We start from the raw sequence: 21438 nt of genomic DNA on the forward strand, positions 1-21438 counted from the left end.
TCCTTCCCCCAGCAGCCTCGGCCAAGTAAACCTCCATCTAGAGAGCGGAGTGGCCTGCTAGGACAGTAAGGAACTATGAGCTCTCTGAGATATGATGGAGCTTTGATGGCCATTAAGAGTTTTAAATGTTAACAGAAGGATTTTGAATTCTACTCTATATTTTACTGGCAGCCAATGAAGAGCAGCTAACAGGAGAGATGTGATCTCTTTTCCTAGTTCCTGTTAATATTCGTGCAGCAGCGTTCTGAATTAACTGAAGGCCTTTCAGAGATTTGTTTGGACATCCAGATAGTAATGAGTTACAGTAGTCCAGCCTAGAAGTTACAAATGCATGGACTAGTTTTTCTGCATCATCCTGAGAAAGGATGTTTCTGATTTTCCTAATGTTTCTCAGGTGGAAGAAAGCTGCCCAACTAACTTGTTTTATGTGAGGGACAAAGGACATGTCCTGGTCAAAAATTACTGCAAGGTGTCTTACAGTGGAGCTGGAAGCCAAAGTGATGCCGTCCAGACTGATGAGATGATTAGATAGTATTTTTCTGAGGTGCTTAGGACCGAGTACAATAACTTCTGCTTTGTCAGAGTTGAGAAGTAAAAGCATCAAAGTGGAAGTTGATGCTGTGTTTCCTGATAATGTTGCCTAGAGGAAGCAGATATAGCGTAAAGAGGATTGGTCCAAGTACGGAACCCTGCGGGACTCCATGACTGACTACAGTACATGAGGAGGAGCTGTTGATAACATGAACAAACTGATGTCTGTCTGATAAGTAGGATTTGAACCACCGTAGTGCAGTTCCTTTAATTCCAATTTCATGTTCCAGTCTCTGTAGTAAAATATTCTGATCTATGGTGTCGAATGCGGCACTGAGTGTGGAGAGGATGCTCTTGTTCATTATAGCTTCCAGTCTTTTCAAAGTGTCTCCATCACAGAGCTTCGTGTGTAGTTTATAATTTAGTGTCTAACTATCCAAATACTTCCTGACTACAAATTGTTTTGCTGGTTGTTTGTTTCTTTGCAGGATACAACGAAAGATGAGGCCATAGACAATGTCACAGTTAGCGTATTGACCATCCTGAGTGAAGACGATCCTGAGCAGCCCGTTTCCACAGCCATCATCCTTGAGGGAGGTACTGTGATGGACAAAATACAGGACTTACCACCAGTCAGGCAGTTTGCCTGATACTTGGCCTCACATATGCCTTGAACCTCAATTACCCAAAATGCATGCATATGACAGAAGTGAGAAGAGGAAAGAGGTTTGATGCTTTTATTAAACAGCATTTTGAACTTTTCAGAGTTGCCGAGGTACCATTTTATTGTTCAGTTGATACTCTTATCTGTTCAGTTCTTTTACACATTCAGATAGTGCCCTCTTGTTAATGCAGGTGTTAGTGTTGTATAAAAAGAGATGTGATATGTTGGATAATCTGTCCTGCAAATACCAGTAATCCATCATAAATTGTGCGTGTTAAGATCCGGAGTGGTTTGATGCTTTTATTAAACATTTTGAACTGTTTACAAGTGAAGTGAAAACTATTTCAAACATTTCATTGTTCAGTTGATACTAAGATCTGTTCAGTGCTTTTACAGAAGTGCCTTCTTGTGAGTGCAGGTGTTAAATGTTGTGTAAAAAGAAATGTGACATGTTGGATAATGTGGCCAGCAAATAATCCATCAAAAACTGTGAGCACTAAATCTTCATTGTGTTAATTCTGTGCATGTTTGAAATAAATTGAATGCAGATGACATTCATTTTCTCAGTATTTTTCTTCTTTCAAATTGAGTGACAATAACAAAGTTATTCTGCAGACTCACAATTTACAAGTTTATTTCAGTGCTGTAAAGTTACAACAACTGAGTTATTTTAAGTACAATACAATCAAAATAAGCAAGCTGTGTGCTCAAAATATCCAAGTTTATTATGTAAACTCATTCTAAACAAGTTCACACAGGTATTGCACACTTAGATTTATTAAGTAACTTGTACTTACTTCATCAAGTTTATGTAACTCAGTTAATTTAAGGCAATGAGTTTGCATATTTTTTTAAGTAAAGCCAACTAATTACATCTTACAGTGAATGCCATCCACCGTTTTTTATGTTAAATTCACTTGTTTTCATCAAACATTACTTAATTTTTTAAGGCAACCGGTTTCCTCAATTTTTTTAAGTAAACTCAACTTATCCGGTCTTGCAGTGCATGATAATAACATAAATGCTGGTTTTATTTACTATTCTCAGAATAATTCTCATTTTATTAAAAAATACGGTTTAGAGAAAACATTTTTATTTTGAATGTGGTAAACCTGTTTAAACTTACAGAAATACAGCGCAATATTAATGTGTTATGCTGTTAAAGACAATTACAGAATAGACCAGTTATACTGTACAAAACAATTATAGAATATCAATCCTGTAAGATGCAGAAAAACTAGTGTATGCATTTGTTACCTCTGGATTACTGTGATTCACTGCTATCAGGGTGTCCAGCATTTCTCTGCAAAGCCTTCAGTTGCTCCACAGCAAGGAGGTCATTCTCTTGAAGGCCAACAGTGCTGGTCTTTACCTCCTTGGTGAAAAAGGTTTGGGAAGAAGCAAATACACTTTGTGTCTCCTGGTTAAATCCATCAGATAAAGCTTCTACTGTGAAGCTCTTCTTGGTCAAATGATGCGAAACTCAAACATGAACTTAATACATATATACATTTTCACTCATGATCGATGTACAACTGAACAGTACAAACACAACAAGAAATGTAATTGTGATTTTTATTTTTATTTATTTTTTTATTAAATAAAGAAGTTGGGGAAACCGGAGCACCCGGAGTAAACCCAACCAGCACAGGAAATTAATGTGTGTTGGTGTTGGTGGTGTTGGTATGGTTGGTATGGTTGGTATGGTTGGTGTTGGTAGTGTTGGTAGTGTCGGTATGGTTGTTGGAGATGATGGTGGTGTTGGTAGTGATGGTGGTGTTGGTAGTGTTGGTAGTGATGGTGTTGTTGGTGTTGGTGGAGGAGGTTGAGTCACTCTACTTCCAGCATCTGAAGGGCCTGATGAAAGCTCTCCCTACAGCTGAGAAAAATCTGGCCACTTTGGACTTCTTCTTTCTGGGTGGCTCAGCGAGGGGCTCTTCAACAAACTGCAGCAGCAATGCCACAACAGCGTCATCAAAAACTGGCTCCTCTGATGTTGCAACCCTCAGCAGTTTTTTCGGAGGGTTAAACACCAAATGAAGCTCTTTGGTCATAGCCTGGTTGATTGCCTTAACTTTGTTCTGGGAGTCACAGGCGTTGACTTCTTTCAGTGCCATGTCTGACAGCTGCTGGGTGAGGGCGTTGACGGGCACATCGGTTGTGTCGGGCACTTTTGTGAGGAGCCTCAGGAAAAGAGAAGTCATGAAGGCGTTGGTCATCTCCTCTGTTACAGAAGAGGAGCTCACAGCTGACTGTGCTAAGAGCCCCTTACCTGCCTTCTCAGGGGTCAAACCCAGACTGGGGCCACGTCCTTCAGGACTGTGCTGAGAAACTGATGGAGACTCAGAGACTTTGTCAGGAGATGCTCTCTGTGAGGTCACCTCATGATCATCAGCACAGACAGATTTAGAGGGTGCCGCCTCACAAGGACGTGGTGTCTGTGGTGTCTCTGGTGTCCGTGGTGTCCGTGGTGTCCGTGGTGGCCGTGGTGTCCGTGGTGTCTGTGGTGTCTGTGGTGTCTGTGGTGGCCGTGGTGTCCGTGGTGTCTGTGGTGTCTGTGGTGTCTGTGGTGTCCGTGGTGTCCGTTGTGTCTGTGATGTCTGTGGTGTCTGTGGTGTCCGTGGTGTCCGTTGTGTCTGTGATGTCTGTGGTGTCTGTGGGGTCCGTGGTGTCTGTGGTGTCCTTGGTGGCCGTGGTGTCTGTGGTGTCTGTGGGGTCCGTGGTGTTGTTTCCGGCTCATTGGTGCCTTGAGGGGACTCTGGCACGACGGTGTCCTCCTCTCCTGATGTGGACAGCATCTCTGTGATGACCTCTACGATGTCATTGACTACACTGGACACTTCCTCGCTGTAGCTCTTCTTATCGGATTCCTGTCTGTCCATCCACAGAAGCACCTTCTGTAGGAACCTTTCCACAGTGTCCTCGGTCATGGCGTACAGGACCTCAGGTGAGAACTTTGACTGGGCGGCCTCTCTCTTCCTGGACAATTCTGGGATGACAGAGTCAGAAAGACAGCGGTCCGCTGAAACGATGGGCCTCTCCTCTGTCAGCCCAGCTGCCAGATGAGAGTATATTTTGTCCACTAGTTCTCTTGAAAATTTCCTGAGCTCTCCGCTGGCCTTGATGTCTTCCAGTGTCTTGCTGAGACGTGTTGCAGGATCCTTCGTTTTCTGCAGCGTCTCAAACAAGCTGTCCACATCAGATTTTATGGCCTGAACGCTGACTTTGGAGGGTGTTGATCCTGTGCCATTGACTTCCATCCTGCTGAATGAACAGGTCGGTTCAGGCGTTTGAGGGGACCCCGAATTCTTTGTGAGACGGACCAGGAACTTTGGTTTTCGTGCCTTCAATCTTTTCTTCAGGTCTACCATCATTTTTTTGTACTGCTTCTTGGCAAAGCAGGAAAATCTGTTTTTGTCATCGATCTGGTTTCCCTCTGTGACGTTTCCTGAAGGGGCGTCCTGAGAAAGGAAAAAGTCTCTGACCCTGTACACGATGGGCCTCAGATTAAAATGATGTGTGGGTGGGCTGGTCTTCTGGCTGCATCCGGCAACACGGTCAAAGTTTTCATGGTGGAGATCGTCGATGATAAATTTCACTATGTCAGACGCTGCATCCTGAGCGTCCAGAGAGACGTCAGACAGGGGAGAGTTTTTCTGCTCTTCTGCTGCGTCTTGCTTTTCACCGGACCATTTAAGGAAAATGTCGGTCACAGCTTCGGTGGCTGAGCGGACAGAAATCTTTGACTTTACACTCAGCGGTGAGTCACAGTGCTCCTGTTCTTTGATTTCTGGGGTCTCTGGTGCCGACTCGGGGACTTTCTCAGATGATGTGACCTTCGGATGCCAGCACTCTCCCAGGCAGTGGAATTTCACCTTGTTCAAGCATCTTCTCAGACATTTGGACAGGTGAGACACCATTAGAGCCAGGGAGCTGATGCTGGACACGGAGCCACTCACGAAAACGGCCGGCTCCGCGGGCCAAACGGAGCTACCGAGGGCCTCGGACACAATGGAGTCCACCTTCTCGGAAACTTCCCTCTCCACTAAAGCTGTGAGCTGTGCAGCGCTGTCACATTTCACCTGCTCCACACTGAGAGCCGCAGCGAAGCTCTCAGACAGCAGGTCTCCCACATTGGTGTTGAGGTTCTCCAGTGCTGAGCTGATGTCATCCGCTGGTTCCTTCCTGATAAAGCTCTCCTTGATGGTGGGAGTCAGAGCTGTGAGGACGATGGTACAGAGGGTCTGGAGCACTTCTGTACAAAGGTCAGCCAGCGTAGCCGTCGTGGCCGAGTCCTGGATCCCTGCAGCCAACAGGTTCCACTGGACTGCAGAGAACCTCTTCAAATACTTGTTGACGATGGGCAGAAGAGTCTCGGCTGAGATGAGCGCAGTGTTGTCCATTTTCGACGTGATGCTTCTGTGTGTTTGCAGTTTCCTGTAAATGTGCTTCTCGATTCTTCTCTTGGAGTCGATTGTATGAAGGGGAAGTCAGCATGGAGCTCTATTTACTTCAGACTGTGACGTAACAAACGCCGTCACACATCAAAGGCATTTCTGGAATCTGACGAGAAGGCGCAGTCGCTCGCCTGCGCTGCGCATGCGCGCAAAGACGCGTTCCCGTCGTAAACACGGAAATCGGATTTTCGGACGAATGAGGAGAATGAAGGTGTCGAATGAATGAACTCATTCTCTCACGTGATCACCGATGAATGATTGATTTCTGTTTCTCCACCAAAGTGCGAGTGGAGGTGTGATCACTCAGACAGGCTCGGTTTTTTTTCCCCAAGCAGTTTTATTGTCTGCTGTGTCTCATTTACCTTTCTGACCTGCAGCTCTGTCTGCTGAAGAGAGGGAGTGCTCCACGGCCTCCTGATCCAAGCAGGGCAGCCGAAAACTAAATGTATTAAACCTATCTCTTTATTTCAGGAAGCTGCTGGCTGTTACAGCCAACAAAATGAAACCGAGCTGCGCCTTTCTGGTCGAAAAGTAAAATACACAAACATAAAAGAATGGCTGCTACACAACGGCCCCATAATTGTGTTGGTGTGAAAGCCAAAAAGGGGTCTTGGTCTTAAACTTAACTGACCGGACAACACGTAAGACACATTTAGCAGTGTAAAGCATTGTAACAGATGTTTGTCTCTTCTAACACACACGCAGCTTTAGTCGCTGTTTGTGAGCAGTGAAAACCACGTTTTTAGTGTTAACACTGATGTTTTCCCTTTTAGAGAGAGCAGTGGAGACATTTTGGATCTGCTCCTAAACCTGACCTCCAGTGCTGTGGCTGAAAAGGCTGCTTAAACAGATATAAATCAAATCAAATCAAATCAGATTTATTTGTATGGCGCCAAATCATAACAAAGTTACATCAAGGCACTTTACACATACAGCAGGTCTAGACCAAATTATTTATAAATTTATTTAAAGAGACCCAACAGATCCCCCGATGAGCAAGCACTTGGTGACAGTGGCAAGGAAAAACTTCCTTTAAGAGGCAGAGACCTCGAGCAGAACCAGGCTCAGGGGGGGCGGCCATCTGCCTCGACCGGTTGGGTTGAGAGAGAGAGAGAGAGAGAGAGAGAGACAGGCAGGAAGGCATTGTAGGGGGGGGGGGTGTAGGCAGGAACATGTTGCTGATTGAAGTTCATGGAGTTGAGCTGTAATACAGAATTCATGCTATATGGGACCAGCAGGTGTTGCAGGAACATGGGATGGAGATGAGTCACCACCTGCAGGATGAGGACAGGGAGAGAGAGGAGAGGAACTGGGAGAGACAGAGACTTTGGCAGAACATGGTTAGTAAATGCAGTATAAATGCTTAGAACTGGGTGAAACTGTGTTTTTTAAGAAGGATGGTTCTTATCAGCGCATGCAAGGGGGGAGGAAAAGAGAGCGAGCGAGACGGAGGGAGAGAGAAAGAGGGAGAGAGGGAGAGTGAGAAAGAAAGAGAGGGTGACAGAGAGAGAGAGGGGGACAGAAGCTCAGTCCTTCCCCCAGCAGCCTCGGCCTACAGCAGCATAGCTAAAGAGGACTTTAACTTTTTAACTATCAGCTCTGTCAGACAGGAAAGTTTTAAGCCTGGTCTTGAAAGTTACTAAAGAGTCCGCCCCCCGGACCGATGCTGGGAGTTGGTTCCATAGAAGAGGAGCCTGATAACTGAACCATCTGCCTCCAGATTTACTCTTGGAGACTCTAGGAACCACAAGTAAACCTCCATCTAGAGAGCGGAGTGGCCTGCTAGGACAGTAAGGAACTGTGAGCTCTCTGAGATATGATGGAGCTTGGCCATTAAGAGCTTTATACGTTAAAAGAAGGATTTTGAATTCTACTCTATATTTTACTGGCAGCCAATGAAGAGCAGCTAACAGGAGAGATATGATCTGTTTTCCTAGTTCCTGTTAATATTCGTGCAGCAGCGTTCTGAATTAACTGAAGGCCTTTTAGAGATTTGTTTGGACATCCAGATAGTAATGAGTTACAGTAGTCCAGCCTAGAAGTTACAAATGCATGGACTAGTTTTTCTGCATCATCCTGAGAAAGGATGTTTCTGATTTTCCTAATGTTTCTCAGGTGGAAGGAAGCTGCCCGACTAACTTGTTTTATGTGAGGGACAAAGGACATGTCCTGGTCAAAAATTACTCCAAGGTGTCTTACAGTGGAGCTGAAAGCCAAAGTAATGCCGTCCAAACTGATGAGATGATTAGATAGTATTTTTCTGAGGTGCTTAGGACCGAGTACAATAACTTCTGTTTTGTCAGAGTTAAGGAGTAAAAAATATACAATATTATATATTTATACATATTATATTTTATTATATTAGTATATATATATATTTTTTTATGGTTTATTTCAGCTGACAGGGCAGCCGTCCCCTCTGTGTTTAAGGAGCTCCAGCTGATCTCATATCAGCTGGAAACAAACACTGAAGTTTTGTATTGATGGTCTCTGACTCTTTACCTTTACAGCCTCATCTGTTTGTACAAAGGTGGAGTCAAAGAAGGTTAAAAATAAAAAATGGAGAGTCATGAAATGGGCCATAGTCATAAAAACTCTGACTAAAACATTTAAATATTATTTCTGCACTTATTGTCACATTCAATCAGTCTCCACGATCACAAATGAAAATGTCAGAGATCAGAAGAGTTCAAACTGAATATCACATACTGACGAACTGCAAACCACAAAGGTTGGAAGGATTTTAGAACAAAACAGTCTGACAAAGATGACTAACGCTTTACTTGATAAACAACAGTTTTATTTCCCATAATCCAATGCTCATCAGAAGTCCACATGAAAAATGTAATGTGCTTAAAAATGAGCGACAGGCCAGAAGAGCCAGCTGAAGCTCTTCTCCACCCTCCGGTGGTGTTGAGGGGGAAGTACAGACATCACAGCCTGCAGTTTGGGTTTTAGTTTAGTAGGAACAGCTGCACAAAACAAGGACAATGATGACAATGTCATTAAGATTACAGAAGGTTTTTTATAAAGCTTTGGAGCTGTGTTGTCCCATTAAAATGATGATATTTTTGTGTCTCTGGACCTTCAGGATCAGAAACCTGGACCTTCAGGATCAGAATACTGGACCTTCAGGATCAGAATACTGGACCTTCAGGATCAGAAACCTGGACCTTCAGGATCAGAATACTGGACCTTCAGGATCAGAATACTGGACCTTCAGAATCAGAAACCTGGACCTTCAGGATGAGAAACCTGGACCTTCAGGATGAGAATACTGGACCTTCAGGATGAGAAACCTGGACCTTCAGGATCAGAAACCTGGACCTTCAGGATCAGAAACCTGGACCTTCAGGATCAGAATACTGGACCTTCAGGATCAGAATACTGGCAGCCAGATGTCGATGCTTTTGGAGGTTTATTTATTTCTCTCGTTCACGTCCATGAAGGAAAGTTTTCTCATGCTGACTCCGATCTGATCGGCTTCTGATCGATGTCTGGAGGCTGACTGATCTCAGATCAGTGAGTGACACTACTGAAAGCTAACTGTAGTCAGTCCTGCTACATGTTGCTGACTCTGTGGCTGCAGGCCTGATTCTGTTATTCTGTGTTTTCAGCTGCCACTCTGGGATTTGTTTGTGTTACTCTTTGTTTTTTTGTGTATTGTGTTAAATTGAAAAATTCTTCTGGTTGATTTTGTTTTCCCAGCCTGGCATCACTTTCCCCTTTTAAAGGCGTGGCAGTTTTGATTTCTCTCCGCAGGATGAGGGGGCGGTGGGGGTGGGGGAATCCAGGAAATGAAAATTTAACCTCATATCCATTAGTCCTAATGCACTTCATTCCCATTTCCAAGGCTGAGAAAATAATACTGTTGCTGCAGTGAAGGAGATCCTGGTACGACAGCTGTTGTGCAGATGTTTGGAAGGCTGACTGAGCATTTGAAGGCTCAGATCTGTCAGGCTGGTTGATGCTGGGTGATAAAATCAACAGAGGGAATCTGCACCACAGCTCAGGCTCCTGTTCAGCCACTAACATGTTTTCTGTTCGGGGTTCGGGTTGGCTTTCACTTCAGGGTTCCATTTGAATGTGATTTATATCCTAGTTCATTGTGTGAGTAAACTGATAAAGAGCTCAATCAGACTGTTTGTTCCAGTCACATGCTGTAATCTGCTTACCTGCCTCAGGCTCGTGTTGTGTCTTCATACAGTCTGGCAGGAACGATCTCTGATAAGATGCAGATGATGGCTGCTACTCGTGGCTGCAGATGGAAAATGGATTGAATTTGGATAATTGATGAAACCCAAGACGAGCAGGAGGGAACACTGATATTGTTGCCCTCACTGTGCAGAAATTAGTCCTGCATGTGTGGCTCAGAGCACTTGGCTTGTTTTTGTCGTTCAGATGATGACAAACAAAACACAACATTGTCAAACCGTTTCCTGTAAAAAACAAGCCCATCTGTTGTTTGTGCGTTTAGGTGACACTGTATGGTTGTTGTTATTATGACAGTGTGTCCCAATGAAGTTAACATGAACCGCTCGAGCTGTTGATTAGACGGGTTGGCTCTATCTTTTAAATAGATGCAGGTATAAAAACATTATAATTCTTGATTTACGCTCCAAATTTAAACACATCATCTCGATATATGAAGATAAATGTGACACAGTGACATATAGGACCTGATTTATTGCCTCGTAGGTTTTCAGCAAGGAATTAGTTTTGGTCCAAATACAATGAGTACAGTTTTACAATAAAATAAAATAGAAAAAGTTATTAAAATATAGAAATATCAGAACACTTTAGTTATCCTCAAAGGGAAATTTCAGTGTTCTGTTAAAGACAAATGCTTTCTTTTACATAAGCAGTCACCAGGCAGTATTCACCTCCAGCCTTTCCACCCAACTTATTAGTCAACTCCACTCCAGCTGATTGCCTCATCATGCCCAGCCCAGTCCATTACGCTGTGGCCAGGATCTCTGCCACAAGTCACAGAGCAGAAAAGAACAACAAAGACAAAAGCAGCCTGACGGTAGGAGACTGAAATAAATTCAAATTTCACCTTCGTATTTTCACTTGAAGCTGCACAGACCTGTTGTGTTTCCTGACTTCAGTTTAGTGGAAGTGTTTAAAGGTTAGAAATGAGTGATCGAGCCTGTAAAGTGAAATATGCTGATAATTCAGCATTTTGCTATGTAGGAGACACGTTTCACCCTGAAGCCGTCGAGCCACCATGTTGTTTTGTCTTTCTTTTCAGTTTCATGTCTTCCAGAAATCAGAAAAATGTATGTCCTTTGGTCTCTGCTCCTCTTCTTCATGGGTGAGTGAGCTTCGTGTTATGAAAAGCTGATTTTATCTTTAATGAATCTCACTTTTATGAATTGTAATACTCCTTTAGGACGTGTCTTTATACATTATGTATGCAGGAACAAGTGGGCAGCAGAGTTTGAAGCTCGAGGAAAACATTAAGCATTTTAGTGGTTTCTGCTCATCAATCAGTCGGCCTTAATCAGATTGGAGCTTCCTGGTGTGACACTTAAGTCTTTCTGAGTGGCTTCTCTTTTCTTTCCTCGTTGTTTTTGTTGCTCTGTGATTGATTGAAGAGGATTTGGTGAAACATTGATCATTTGATTTGTAAGTTGGACAGTAACATGATGGAACGCCGTCTTTGTACGTCTCAAACAACAGCCACGTATCTTTTAAAGATTGAGTGAAGAAGCGGGTGGGCTGTTTTTTGCCTCATGATAGTCCCACCAGAAACCAGATTCTGAGTCCTGTTTGGGTTTAAAACAACAGAAGCACTGAGAGAAACGCCTCAGTTTGTGTGTGATGTCCCTGAACTACATTAAATCAACCAATCATTCCCTGACAGAGATGAATCACGAAAAACAAATGTGCGGTTTGTTGTTCGATGCTTTTAACCTTTAAAGTCACAAGTTCATCCCAGACAGGCACATGTGGTGTGGCAGATGCTCTCTGAATTTGCTTGAGTTTTGTTTTGTTTTCTTCATGAGCCAACGTACTGTAGTTTGGAGCCTTTAGTCTAAACACCTGAAGCTTCCTTGATTGTTTGTAGTTAAACAGATGCATCGACAGCAGCTCAGTTTATAGGAGTTAAAATTTTAGGGTAAGTTTCTGTATTTAATTTTGTGGGGCCCAAAAAAACATTTGTCATGAATAGAGTTTCTTCTCTTAGACAACTTCTCCTCTGATTGCAGGTGCATCAGCGAAAAAGCAGGGGAATTTTGGCAATTTTAACGCTTGCCTCACCAAGAACTTGAGCCTCAGGTTGGAGCATCAGGTCCACTCGTTCAGCACACACTTCTTCTTCTTCATGGCTGTAGCTTCTTAATCAGGCTGTACTGTTTTAACTCCCTCAAGGTTGGATTGCATGTATGCACAGTGTCAGGGCTCTCCAACCTTCCACTGCACGCTGATGCGCGGAGATGTCGTGATGGCGAAAGCATCTGATACAATGTGCAAGATGGTTTTCCCAGACTTGGGTCGTGAGTCTGTCAGTGAGGCCATAACCTACACCTGCATCCTGGTCCGAAAGGGCCGGGAGGAAGTGAAGAATCTCACCGTAGACTACAGTATTCAAAAAGGGAAAAGTTTGTATGAATTTCTTTGTATTTATAAAATACAATTTTCACGTTTTCATTCAGGTTCAGGATTCAATTCTGCATTGAGGTTTAGATCACTCAACTATGAACGACAACATGGGTCAGATTTTCTTTCATTTTTGCATTTCCAGAGTTAAAAGATGTTTCATTCAAACTTTCTTTGTTCACCTGTGAATTAATATTAGTAATGCAGAGGAGTTCATACGCCCTGATGTTGTTTTGAGCGCCTCTGCATGTCTCCTCAGACAGGATCAGGCCCTGTGCTGGCACCACAGGTCTCCTCCTCCATCGGGCTCCGACCTCTCTGGTGCTGGTTCTGTCTCTGTGGACGATCCTCGTCAAAGATAGCCAGACCACCTGAGGCATCAGCTGTGGAAGTTCTTCCTGTGGAGTCACTCAGTACACATGTGATTTACGTTGGCACTATTTTTAAAAGTTTCCTTTCAGTATTTGGGTAAAGGTACAATATCTTTTGCGTTTATTTTGTTGTTGTTGTTGTTCTGTGTGATAAACCTGAATTTCTTCCCAGTCCCAGGAAGGCAGGACTTTGCCTTTAACATTTTAGGCCACACCTGAGCTCAATCGTTAAAGTGCCTTAGTTAATTTAATTACCACTGTTCAGTTCCCTTTGCCTGTAAGCCATATCAACTAATGATATGAAAAAGGTTGTTTGTTTTTTGCAAATCAATGAACGTAAAAGCCAACCCACTAATAGTCTTGTGGTTATTTTGAAAAGGTTATTTTCCCATTCAGATCAGTGCACTGGTTTAGCTCAGTGGTTACTTCCATCAACATTTCTTTCTCAAAAGAATACGCTGATCTCCATCCCTCTGTGGGATCGAACCACGGGCACTGTCCAGTGCTTTCTTCTCCTCTGTGCTAAACTTATTGAAGTGGATCAGATTAAATCAACTCTCAATTAAACCAGATGTCTTGGTGGTTTTTGAAGGAGAATTTATATCCTGAAATAACAGCCTATATTTCTACATCCAGCTGACTTGAATCACAGAGTCCTAAAAACTTACAGCTGAACTTTTCATTGAGGAATGCATCAAAAGTATTAATATCTATGTTGGATTCAGTCTTTATTTTTACTTTAAACCAATTTACAACAAAAAAGTAGCCTAGCTTGGCTGCATTAATAAACAAATGAATGTCTGGATGTACATATTACTGACTGTAACTTTTTGTTAAAAAGAAGGAATGCATTAAAAATATTAATTCTAAGTTGGATTCAGTCTTTATTTGTGTTTTAATATAAGCAGTTGAGAATGAATAACTGATTAATGATCCCATTAATGAGCAGTAATCCCCAGAACAAACTCACACAGTGGCAGATGAGTCACATTAAAAGGTTATTTTCCCATTCAGTTCAGCGCACTGGTTTAGCTCAGTGGTTACTTCCATCAACATTTCTTTCTCAAAAGAATACGCTGATCTCCATCCCTCTGTGGGATCGAACCACGGGCGCTGTCCAGTGTTTTCTTCTCCTCTGTGCTAAACTTATTGAAGTGGATCAGATAAAATCAACTCTCTATAAAACCAGATGTCTTGGTGGTTTTTGTAGAAAGGCTGCGTGTCCTTAAATAACTATTTATATTTCTACATACAGTTGAACTCAACCTGAAGATCAACTGATTAAAGTGACTCGATTAAACAAACAACAACAAAAACGAAGGCTGGCTTGGCTACATTAAAAAACAAATGTCTGGATGCACATATCTTTTTGTTCAAATGGAGGAATGCATGAAATATGTTAATGTCTCTGTTGGACTCAGACTTTATAGCCACTTTTGCATGAATTTGTAACTTTTTTTTACCCGCACATAAAAAAGAAAAGCATTTTATTCTACAATGAAAATGAAACCTGACTATTCAGTTAGTCATGTTAAAATATAACTTCTCTGCACTGGTTTAGCTCAGTGGTTACTTCCATCAACATTTCTTTCTATAAAGAATACGCTGATCTCCATCCCTCTGTGGGATCGAACCACGGGCGCTGTCCAGTGTTTTCTTCTCCTCTGTGATAACTTTATTGAAGTGGATCAGATTAAAAGAAGAAAAAAACAAAAAACCAAATTACAACAAAAAAGTAACCTGGCTTGGCTGCATTTATAAACAAATGAATGTCTGGATGTACATATTACTGACTGTAACTTTTTGTTAAAAGGAATGCATTAAAAATATTAATTCTAAGTTGGATTCAGTCTTTATTTGTGTTTTAATATAAGCAGTTGAGAATGAATAATCCCCAGAACAAACTCACACAGTGGCAGATGAGTCACATTAAAAAGGTTATTTTCCCATTCAGTTCAGTGCACTGGTTTAGCTCAGTGGTTACTTCCATCAACATTTCTTTCTATAAAGAATACGCTGATCTCCATCCCTCTGTGGGATCGAACCACGGGCACTGTCCAGTGTTTTCTTCTCCTCTGTGCTAACCTTATTGAAGTGGATGAGATTAAATCAACTCTCAATTAAACCAGATATCTTGGTGGTTTTTGAAGGAGAATTTATATCCTGAAATAACAGCCTATATTTCTACATCCAGCTGACTTGAATCACAGAGTCATAAAAACTTACAGCTGAACTTTTCATTGAGGAATGCATCAAAAGTATTAACATCTATGTTGGATTCAGTCTTTATTTTTACTTTAAACCAATTTACAAAAAAAAAGTAGCCTAGCTTGGCTGCATTAATAAACAAATGAATGTCTGGATGTACATATTACTGACTGTAACTTTTTGTTAAAAGGAATGCATTAAAAATATTAATTCTAAGTTGGATTCAGTCTTTATTTGTGTTTTAATATAAGCAGTTGAGAATGAATAACTGATTAATGATCCCATTAATGAGCAGTAATCCCCAGAACAAACTCACACAGTGGCAGATGAGTCACATTAAAAAGGTTATTTTCCCATTCAGTTCAGTGCACTGGTTTAGCTCAGTGGTTACTTCCATCAACATTTCTTTCTCAAAAGAATACGCTGATCTCCATCCCTCTGTGGGATCGAACCACGGGCGCTGTCCAGTGTTTTCTTCTCCTCTGTGCTAACCTTATTGAAGTGGATGAGATTAAATCAACTCTCAATTAAACCAGATATCTTGGTGGTTTTTGAAGGAGAATTTATATCCTGAAATAACAGCCTATATTTCTACATCCAGCTGACTTGAATCACAGAGTCATAAAAACTTACAGCTGAACTTTTCATTGAGGAATGCATCAAAAGTATTAACATCTATGTTGGATTCAGTCTTTATTTTTACTTTAAACCAATTTACAAAAAAAAAGTAGCCTAGCTTGGCTGCATTAATAAACAAATGAATGTCTGGATGTACATATTACTGACTGTAACTTTTTGTTAAAAGGAATGCATTAAAAATATTAATTCTAAGTTGGATTCAGTCTTTATTTGTGTTTTAATATAAGCAGTTGAGAATGAATAACTGATTAATGATCCCATTAATGAGCAGTAATCCCCAGAACAAACTCACACAGTGGCAGATGAGTCACATTAAAAGGTTATTTTCCCATTCAGTTCAGCGCACTGGTTTAGCTCAGTGGTTACTTCATCAACAATTCTCTTAGAATACGCTGATCTCCATCCCTCTGTGGGATCGAACCACGGGCGCTGTCCAGTGTTTTCTTCTCTCCTTCTCTGTGCCTCTTTCTTTTATTGTGTTTCCACCCTCACAAACAGGTAAGTTCACGGTTAAACCGACTAAAGGTGTCTCCGTTTGGTGATTAAAACGATAAATATCTCCTTTTTATAAATCACTGAAAAGACGCTCTGGCAGGACGAGGCGTCGCGTTGGTCGTTCCTGATGACTTTAATGTATTTCTCTGAAGTTTTATTAGGTTATCTCTAAATGTTAAAGCGTTTATCCAGGTGACTTTCGGACAAAACACCTGATTATAGCTGACCTGAACAGCGAACCCCCTCGGAGTAGGGAACACCACTTCCTGTTTAACTTTATTTAAAAAATGACCACATAAATATATAAATATAAACATATAAACACACCAACAAAAAGTAATATCATTACTTATATTTTATGCCGATTTCTTTATTTCTTTCTACAAAAAATATTTACATTTTGTTTTAGCTGGCGCCGGATCCGGATGAGTTCATTTCCGGAAGCGCATGCGCACAGGCTGTGTTGACAAAACACCGGGGGAGGGATCGCTGCGGCGTAAGTCGATCTTTGTTTAAAATCCGCTCCTTTTCGGCATCACAGAACCTGCTGTGGTCGGCGTAGCTCGTTTGGTTTGGTTTTAGGCCGTTACCGGCTGCTGCTGCCGCAGTCTGAGCGGAGCTGAGCGGTCGGGAAGTGTTTTATTAAACATCTGTAAAAACCGCTGGGGCCGACCGGAGGAGTCGACATCAAGCTAGCAGCAACGGAAGCAGCTAATCCGGCTAGGTTAACACACACACACACACACACACGCTGGTCCCAGACGGGGGCTTTATAGTGGACCAAGTTGGGTAAAGTAAACAAAAGCCTGTTTTTAAAAAAATACCGCCGTACACCGCTACTGTTGTTTCTCATTCTCTGTTGCGGGGATTTTAATGGCTTAGCTCGCGCTTTAACTGTGAAAGGTCAGCTTCCGGTATCACCGCAGTAACGTCCGGCCTGGCTCAGCTAGCTTCGACACAAACCTGCTCCTAACATCGGCCCAGCTTCAAACTTTACATTTCTGAGCCGCTGATCCTCAGAGGGGATTGAAAAGCAGTCGGGGCTCTTCAGTTCGGACTGAGTTTGTTCCGTGTTTCTGTCAAACCTCTGCACTTCTTCCTCAGTCTGGCTGTGAAGGCGGTCTCCTGGTCCAAGACTGTCGGCAGAAATGAAGAGGTGAGCCGGACGGAGACCTGCTCCACTATCGGCCATTAACCGCCAAAAACACACAGCAAATGTCGCACTTTTATCTGTTTTCATCACACCTTGAATCCTCCGTTGTGTCTGCGCAGCCAACAGAAAAGCCCCGAACCTGATGGGACTGTGACCGTCAACGAGGAAGGTAAATGTGTTTGAGAAGAGATTCATAAACGGCATCTGTCGGTTCAGACTCTGAATCAGATCATATGAGCTCTATGTCTTCAACGCTGTTTGTGCTGTAAAGATGGCTGTAACTCCAGTAATGTGGTGTCGGGTTGTCCCAGAGCTTTTCTTTCCTGTGCCTGTTTTTGACAGCCATGAAGCTGACTTATCTTATTGTGGCTTTGTGCTCCAACAGGGTCTGTGGCCACTGCAGAGGATCCAGCCGCCATCGCCACCATTCAGTCTGCAGCCACCTTCACCGACCAACCCATCAAGTACCTCTTCAAGACGGAGGGAGCAGGCGGGCAGGTAGGAGCGAGGCCTTTGATTTCACCCTGCAGGGCTCCGTTTCACATTTATACAAACGGCTCTTAAGATGAAGCATTCACCGTGATCCCCAAAACACTCAGCTGAGAGTCATTTATGCAAGGAAATATTCTAAAGATAATCCGTGAAGGCAGCAGTTAGACAGACAACACGGTGCTGGGTTCACATGTGCAGAGTGGAATTTGATGTGGACAGAAATTAATGTTTGTTTGAAGCAAACAAGCGGCCAATTCATAAATTCATTCTAAATTATTTTTTATATGGTTCCTCTCTTATTATGAATCACTGAGTGGAGGTTAAAGAGCAAATCTCCCAACAAAACAGAGAACATAAAGAGAAGGAGTCTGAGTTCTGAATGCTTCCAGAAGCTGCTGTTAATTAGCAGACATCAAATCTAATCTGAAATTCTCAGGCTCTTTAGAACAGCTGAGGAGTGACATGGCCCACATGAAGGAAAACCCCAACCCCTCAGAAACAAGCACAGTCCGAAAAGAGCAGTCACCACATGGACCTGCTTCAGTCTGTCCTGGGAGATCAGATTCTCAGATCCCATCTAAATGTATCAGGAAAACATCACATTAAAGGTTATCTGACTTCACATGCCTAAAATATCATGCTTGTGTCACAATCCTGGTCTCAGTGCTCGTGACTCATTTCACTTAACAGAGACCTAAAAGTTATGTACAATGTCTGTCCCCATATGCTGTATAATAGTGAGTGAGCGAGCTCAGCAGGACAGAGATACTGACCCCTCGCCGTGATGTGTTGTGTTGCAGGTGACCTACAGAGTGATCCAGGTGTCAGATGGCCAGTTGGAGACGCAGACAGACGGAGCTGCAGCCGTCAGCCTCGTCACCGGCTTCCCTGCAACCAGTCAGACTGTCACTCAGGTCAGAACAATACTGGATCACTGCTGGAGCTGTTGTGTTGTTGTTGTTCCAAAATACAGACAACAAAAAAATATATATATCAAAATAAGTGAATGTCATTGAAAGAAATCACAGTGAATTGTTTAGAATGACAATTTAATTTGTGTGTGTGGAATCCATTCAGATTGTCTGTACTGTGAGTATCTGTCATCAGTCAGACTTTATCTCAGTATCTATCTCAAGAATTTGAACTTGCGCATTGTTGGTCACCGCTGATATGAATGAAAGTCTATCTGCAGTAACATTCAGGTAAAAACAATACCTCAGGTGCTCGCCTGGTAGATCAGGTACCATTCCACTTCCGTGATGACAACAGGCTGGTTTGGTTTCTGCTCCTGATTAGCTTTGACCTCTTTGTCTTCAGGCTGTGTTCTCGCAGTCAGAGGGGTTGGAGGGAGACAGCAGCGCAGAGACACAGTACACGTACTACCCCGCCACCATCGCGGACGCCACCACTGGCACCATGGTAACCACAGTGCAGGCTTCTGACACGCTGCTGGGCCAGACCACACCCACAGGTGATCACAGCAGACCGTATGAGAAACGGCTTGTATATGTTAAAGCTTTTACAATGAAACTTAACCATAGAAATATTTCAATTTAAATAATAATAATAAAAAAGTTAAATGAGTCTCTTAACTAGTAATGTTAAAATTTTAGAACAAGATGTTTTAGTTGATATTTCGTCTTACAGGGCAGCTCTATGTGATGATGTCACCGCAGGAAGTTTTGACGGGATCCAATCAGAGGACCATTGCTCCTCGCACTCAGCCATACATAGCGTAATTACACTACATAATTAAGAGTTACAATCTTATTGGAAGTGGCCATCCTGCAGGTTGGGCTGGTTTGATCCTTCGTTCTAATCTGTTTTCCAGAAAGCAAGACGCTCCCCGGGCTTCCAGAGACGAGAAACGGCGAGCACAGCACAACGAAGGTTCGAGCTGGAGGACTAAAATCAGTGTTTTTGTTGAAGCAGTTAAGACAATGTGAGTGACTTTGTCTTAAATGATTCTCCAACAGTTGAGCGCCGGCGGAGGGACAAGATCAATAACTGGATTGTGCAGCTGTCGAAGGCGATTCCAGACTGTAATGTCGACTACACCAAGACAGGACAGGTGAGTTCCTCTGACAAAACAATAAATCTGTCAGTTTTTATTTTCTTTGATACAAAGAGCTTTACAGAATAAAAGTGATTTAAAAAGCATGTATAAGAAACCCTTCAGGCCATATGATTAAATCAGCTTAAAAATCGATGGATGGAGAATCAATATTTTCAGCTTCACTCTCTTCACTCTCGCTCTGTTGTTGCATCCTGTTTATCAGCAGTTTGTACCTCAAAGGTCCAATTTCATCATTCAGGTGGAGAAGAAGAAACAATGATGTTTTAATTCTTGAAATTTTTCCATTTTGTTCCAGAGTAAAGGAGGAATCTTGTCCAAAGCCTGTGAGTACATCAAGGAGCTCAGACAGAGCAACCTGAAGCTGGGAGAAGACATCAGTACTCTAGATCGTCTCCGAATTGACAACCAGCTACTGAGACAGGAGGTGGGCCAGCACGGTCTAAACCAGGAAACTCAGCGAGGCGTTTTGGCACTGAAGATGTCAGGCGTCTTTGATTTGGTTTTTTCTAAATTTGATATTAGAACGTTTTTGATCATTTTCCGTCCTTTGACAGCGAAGAGCGTCGATAAAGTTGAACAAACACTGATTCTATGACCTTTATAGTGAGACAAAACATTGTTTAGTAAATTAAATAAAGGTCTCACTACACTGGTTTATCAGCGACATATGCTTTAAATAGTTTTTACCTCAACCTGTGTGGCTTTTATTTATAAGACGTGAAAATAAATATCCGTCCATTTAAAATCTTGAAACCAATTATCACAACATGAACTTATTTCCACAGTTAAACCTGACTTAGTTTAACTGGATTTAATTCTACCTTTTATTTTTTGCTGTTGCTCAGGTGGAAGACTGGAAGTCCAAGAATCAGATCCTGAGGAACCTGCTGCGACAGCATGGCATCGTGGGATCATCCAGCACTGACCCCCAGTGAGAAGCTGTTCCAATAGATATTTGAAGACGACCACATATGGGCCAAAAGAGTACTTGAAACACTTTGAGATACTTTATTTGTGATCGTGTGTGCATGTAATCGGGGGAACATATTTGAATATTGTCACCAATATTCAAACTGGCTTCTTTGCTAAACGACAACCCGAAACATTATCTTCGAAGCTTTGTATGAAATTGACTTCAACCCAGAGTGTATCTGAACGGGGAGGAAAATAATCAACGTCTACTTCAGTTGGAATCGGATCGGTTTAGTAAATGCCTTCCTCCACCAACATTACGATTGTTCATGACACTTCAGTACAATAAGCGCTGAAACAGAACTTCTGACATTTTCTCTCTTTATCTCTGCAGTGATTTGCTTCTCTGTATCAAACGCACTCATGTTTATGTCCATGAACAAAAAAACCCCCATTGTATTCATACTTTGACTTGTTTTCATCTTTTATGAATTTTTCCTTTGGCTAGTCGATACCAAGTTTTTCATCCAGTCATAGTTCAGCTCTTTTTGCTCTGTATTTTTATAAGTTGTTTCATGAAGCCTCACTGGGGACAATAATTGCATTGCAACAATGTAAACTAAGTAAATAAACGGGGTTGTAAGCATCGCATTAGGTAGGCAGTGTATTGTATGTCTTTATAATAAAATCAAATAAAATACTCTATGTTATAAACCACTCTGTTCTCTTTATTAAACTTGTGTTAGTTAAAATGATGCAGTGCAATTTTTTTCTGAAGTTACTAGGACATACTTTGTGTTCACACTTTTTTTTTTTTAGTCTTAGTGTGATTT

The 21438-nt window shown here is 42.2% G+C and overlaps 1 protein-coding gene across 1 annotated transcript; it reads left to right on the plus strand.

The window, feature by feature from the left end:
• The first annotated feature begins 16431 nt into the window (after positions 1 to 16431).
• usf1 (upstream transcription factor 1) lies at positions 16432 to 21041 on the plus strand. The gene is made up of 11 exons (XM_029517355.1): positions 16432 to 16467; positions 17076 to 17127; positions 17244 to 17293; positions 17510 to 17622; positions 18417 to 18530; positions 18934 to 19087; positions 19264 to 19351; positions 19448 to 19506; positions 19593 to 19687; positions 19989 to 20117; positions 20539 to 21041. The coding sequence occupies exons 2-11, from the start codon at positions 17120 to 17122 to the stop codon at positions 20626 to 20628; spliced, it is 900 nt and encodes a 299-aa protein (XP_029373215.1). The 5' UTR covers positions 16432 to 16467; positions 17076 to 17119; the 3' UTR covers positions 20629 to 21041.
• The last annotated feature ends 397 nt before the right edge of the window (positions 21042 to 21438 follow it).

Source organism: Echeneis naucrates, chromosome 13, assembly GCF_900963305.1.
Source record: "Echeneis naucrates chromosome 13, fEcheNa1.1, whole genome shotgun sequence".
Classification (NCBI taxonomy): Eukaryota; Metazoa; Chordata; class Actinopteri; order Carangiformes; family Echeneidae; genus Echeneis; species Echeneis naucrates.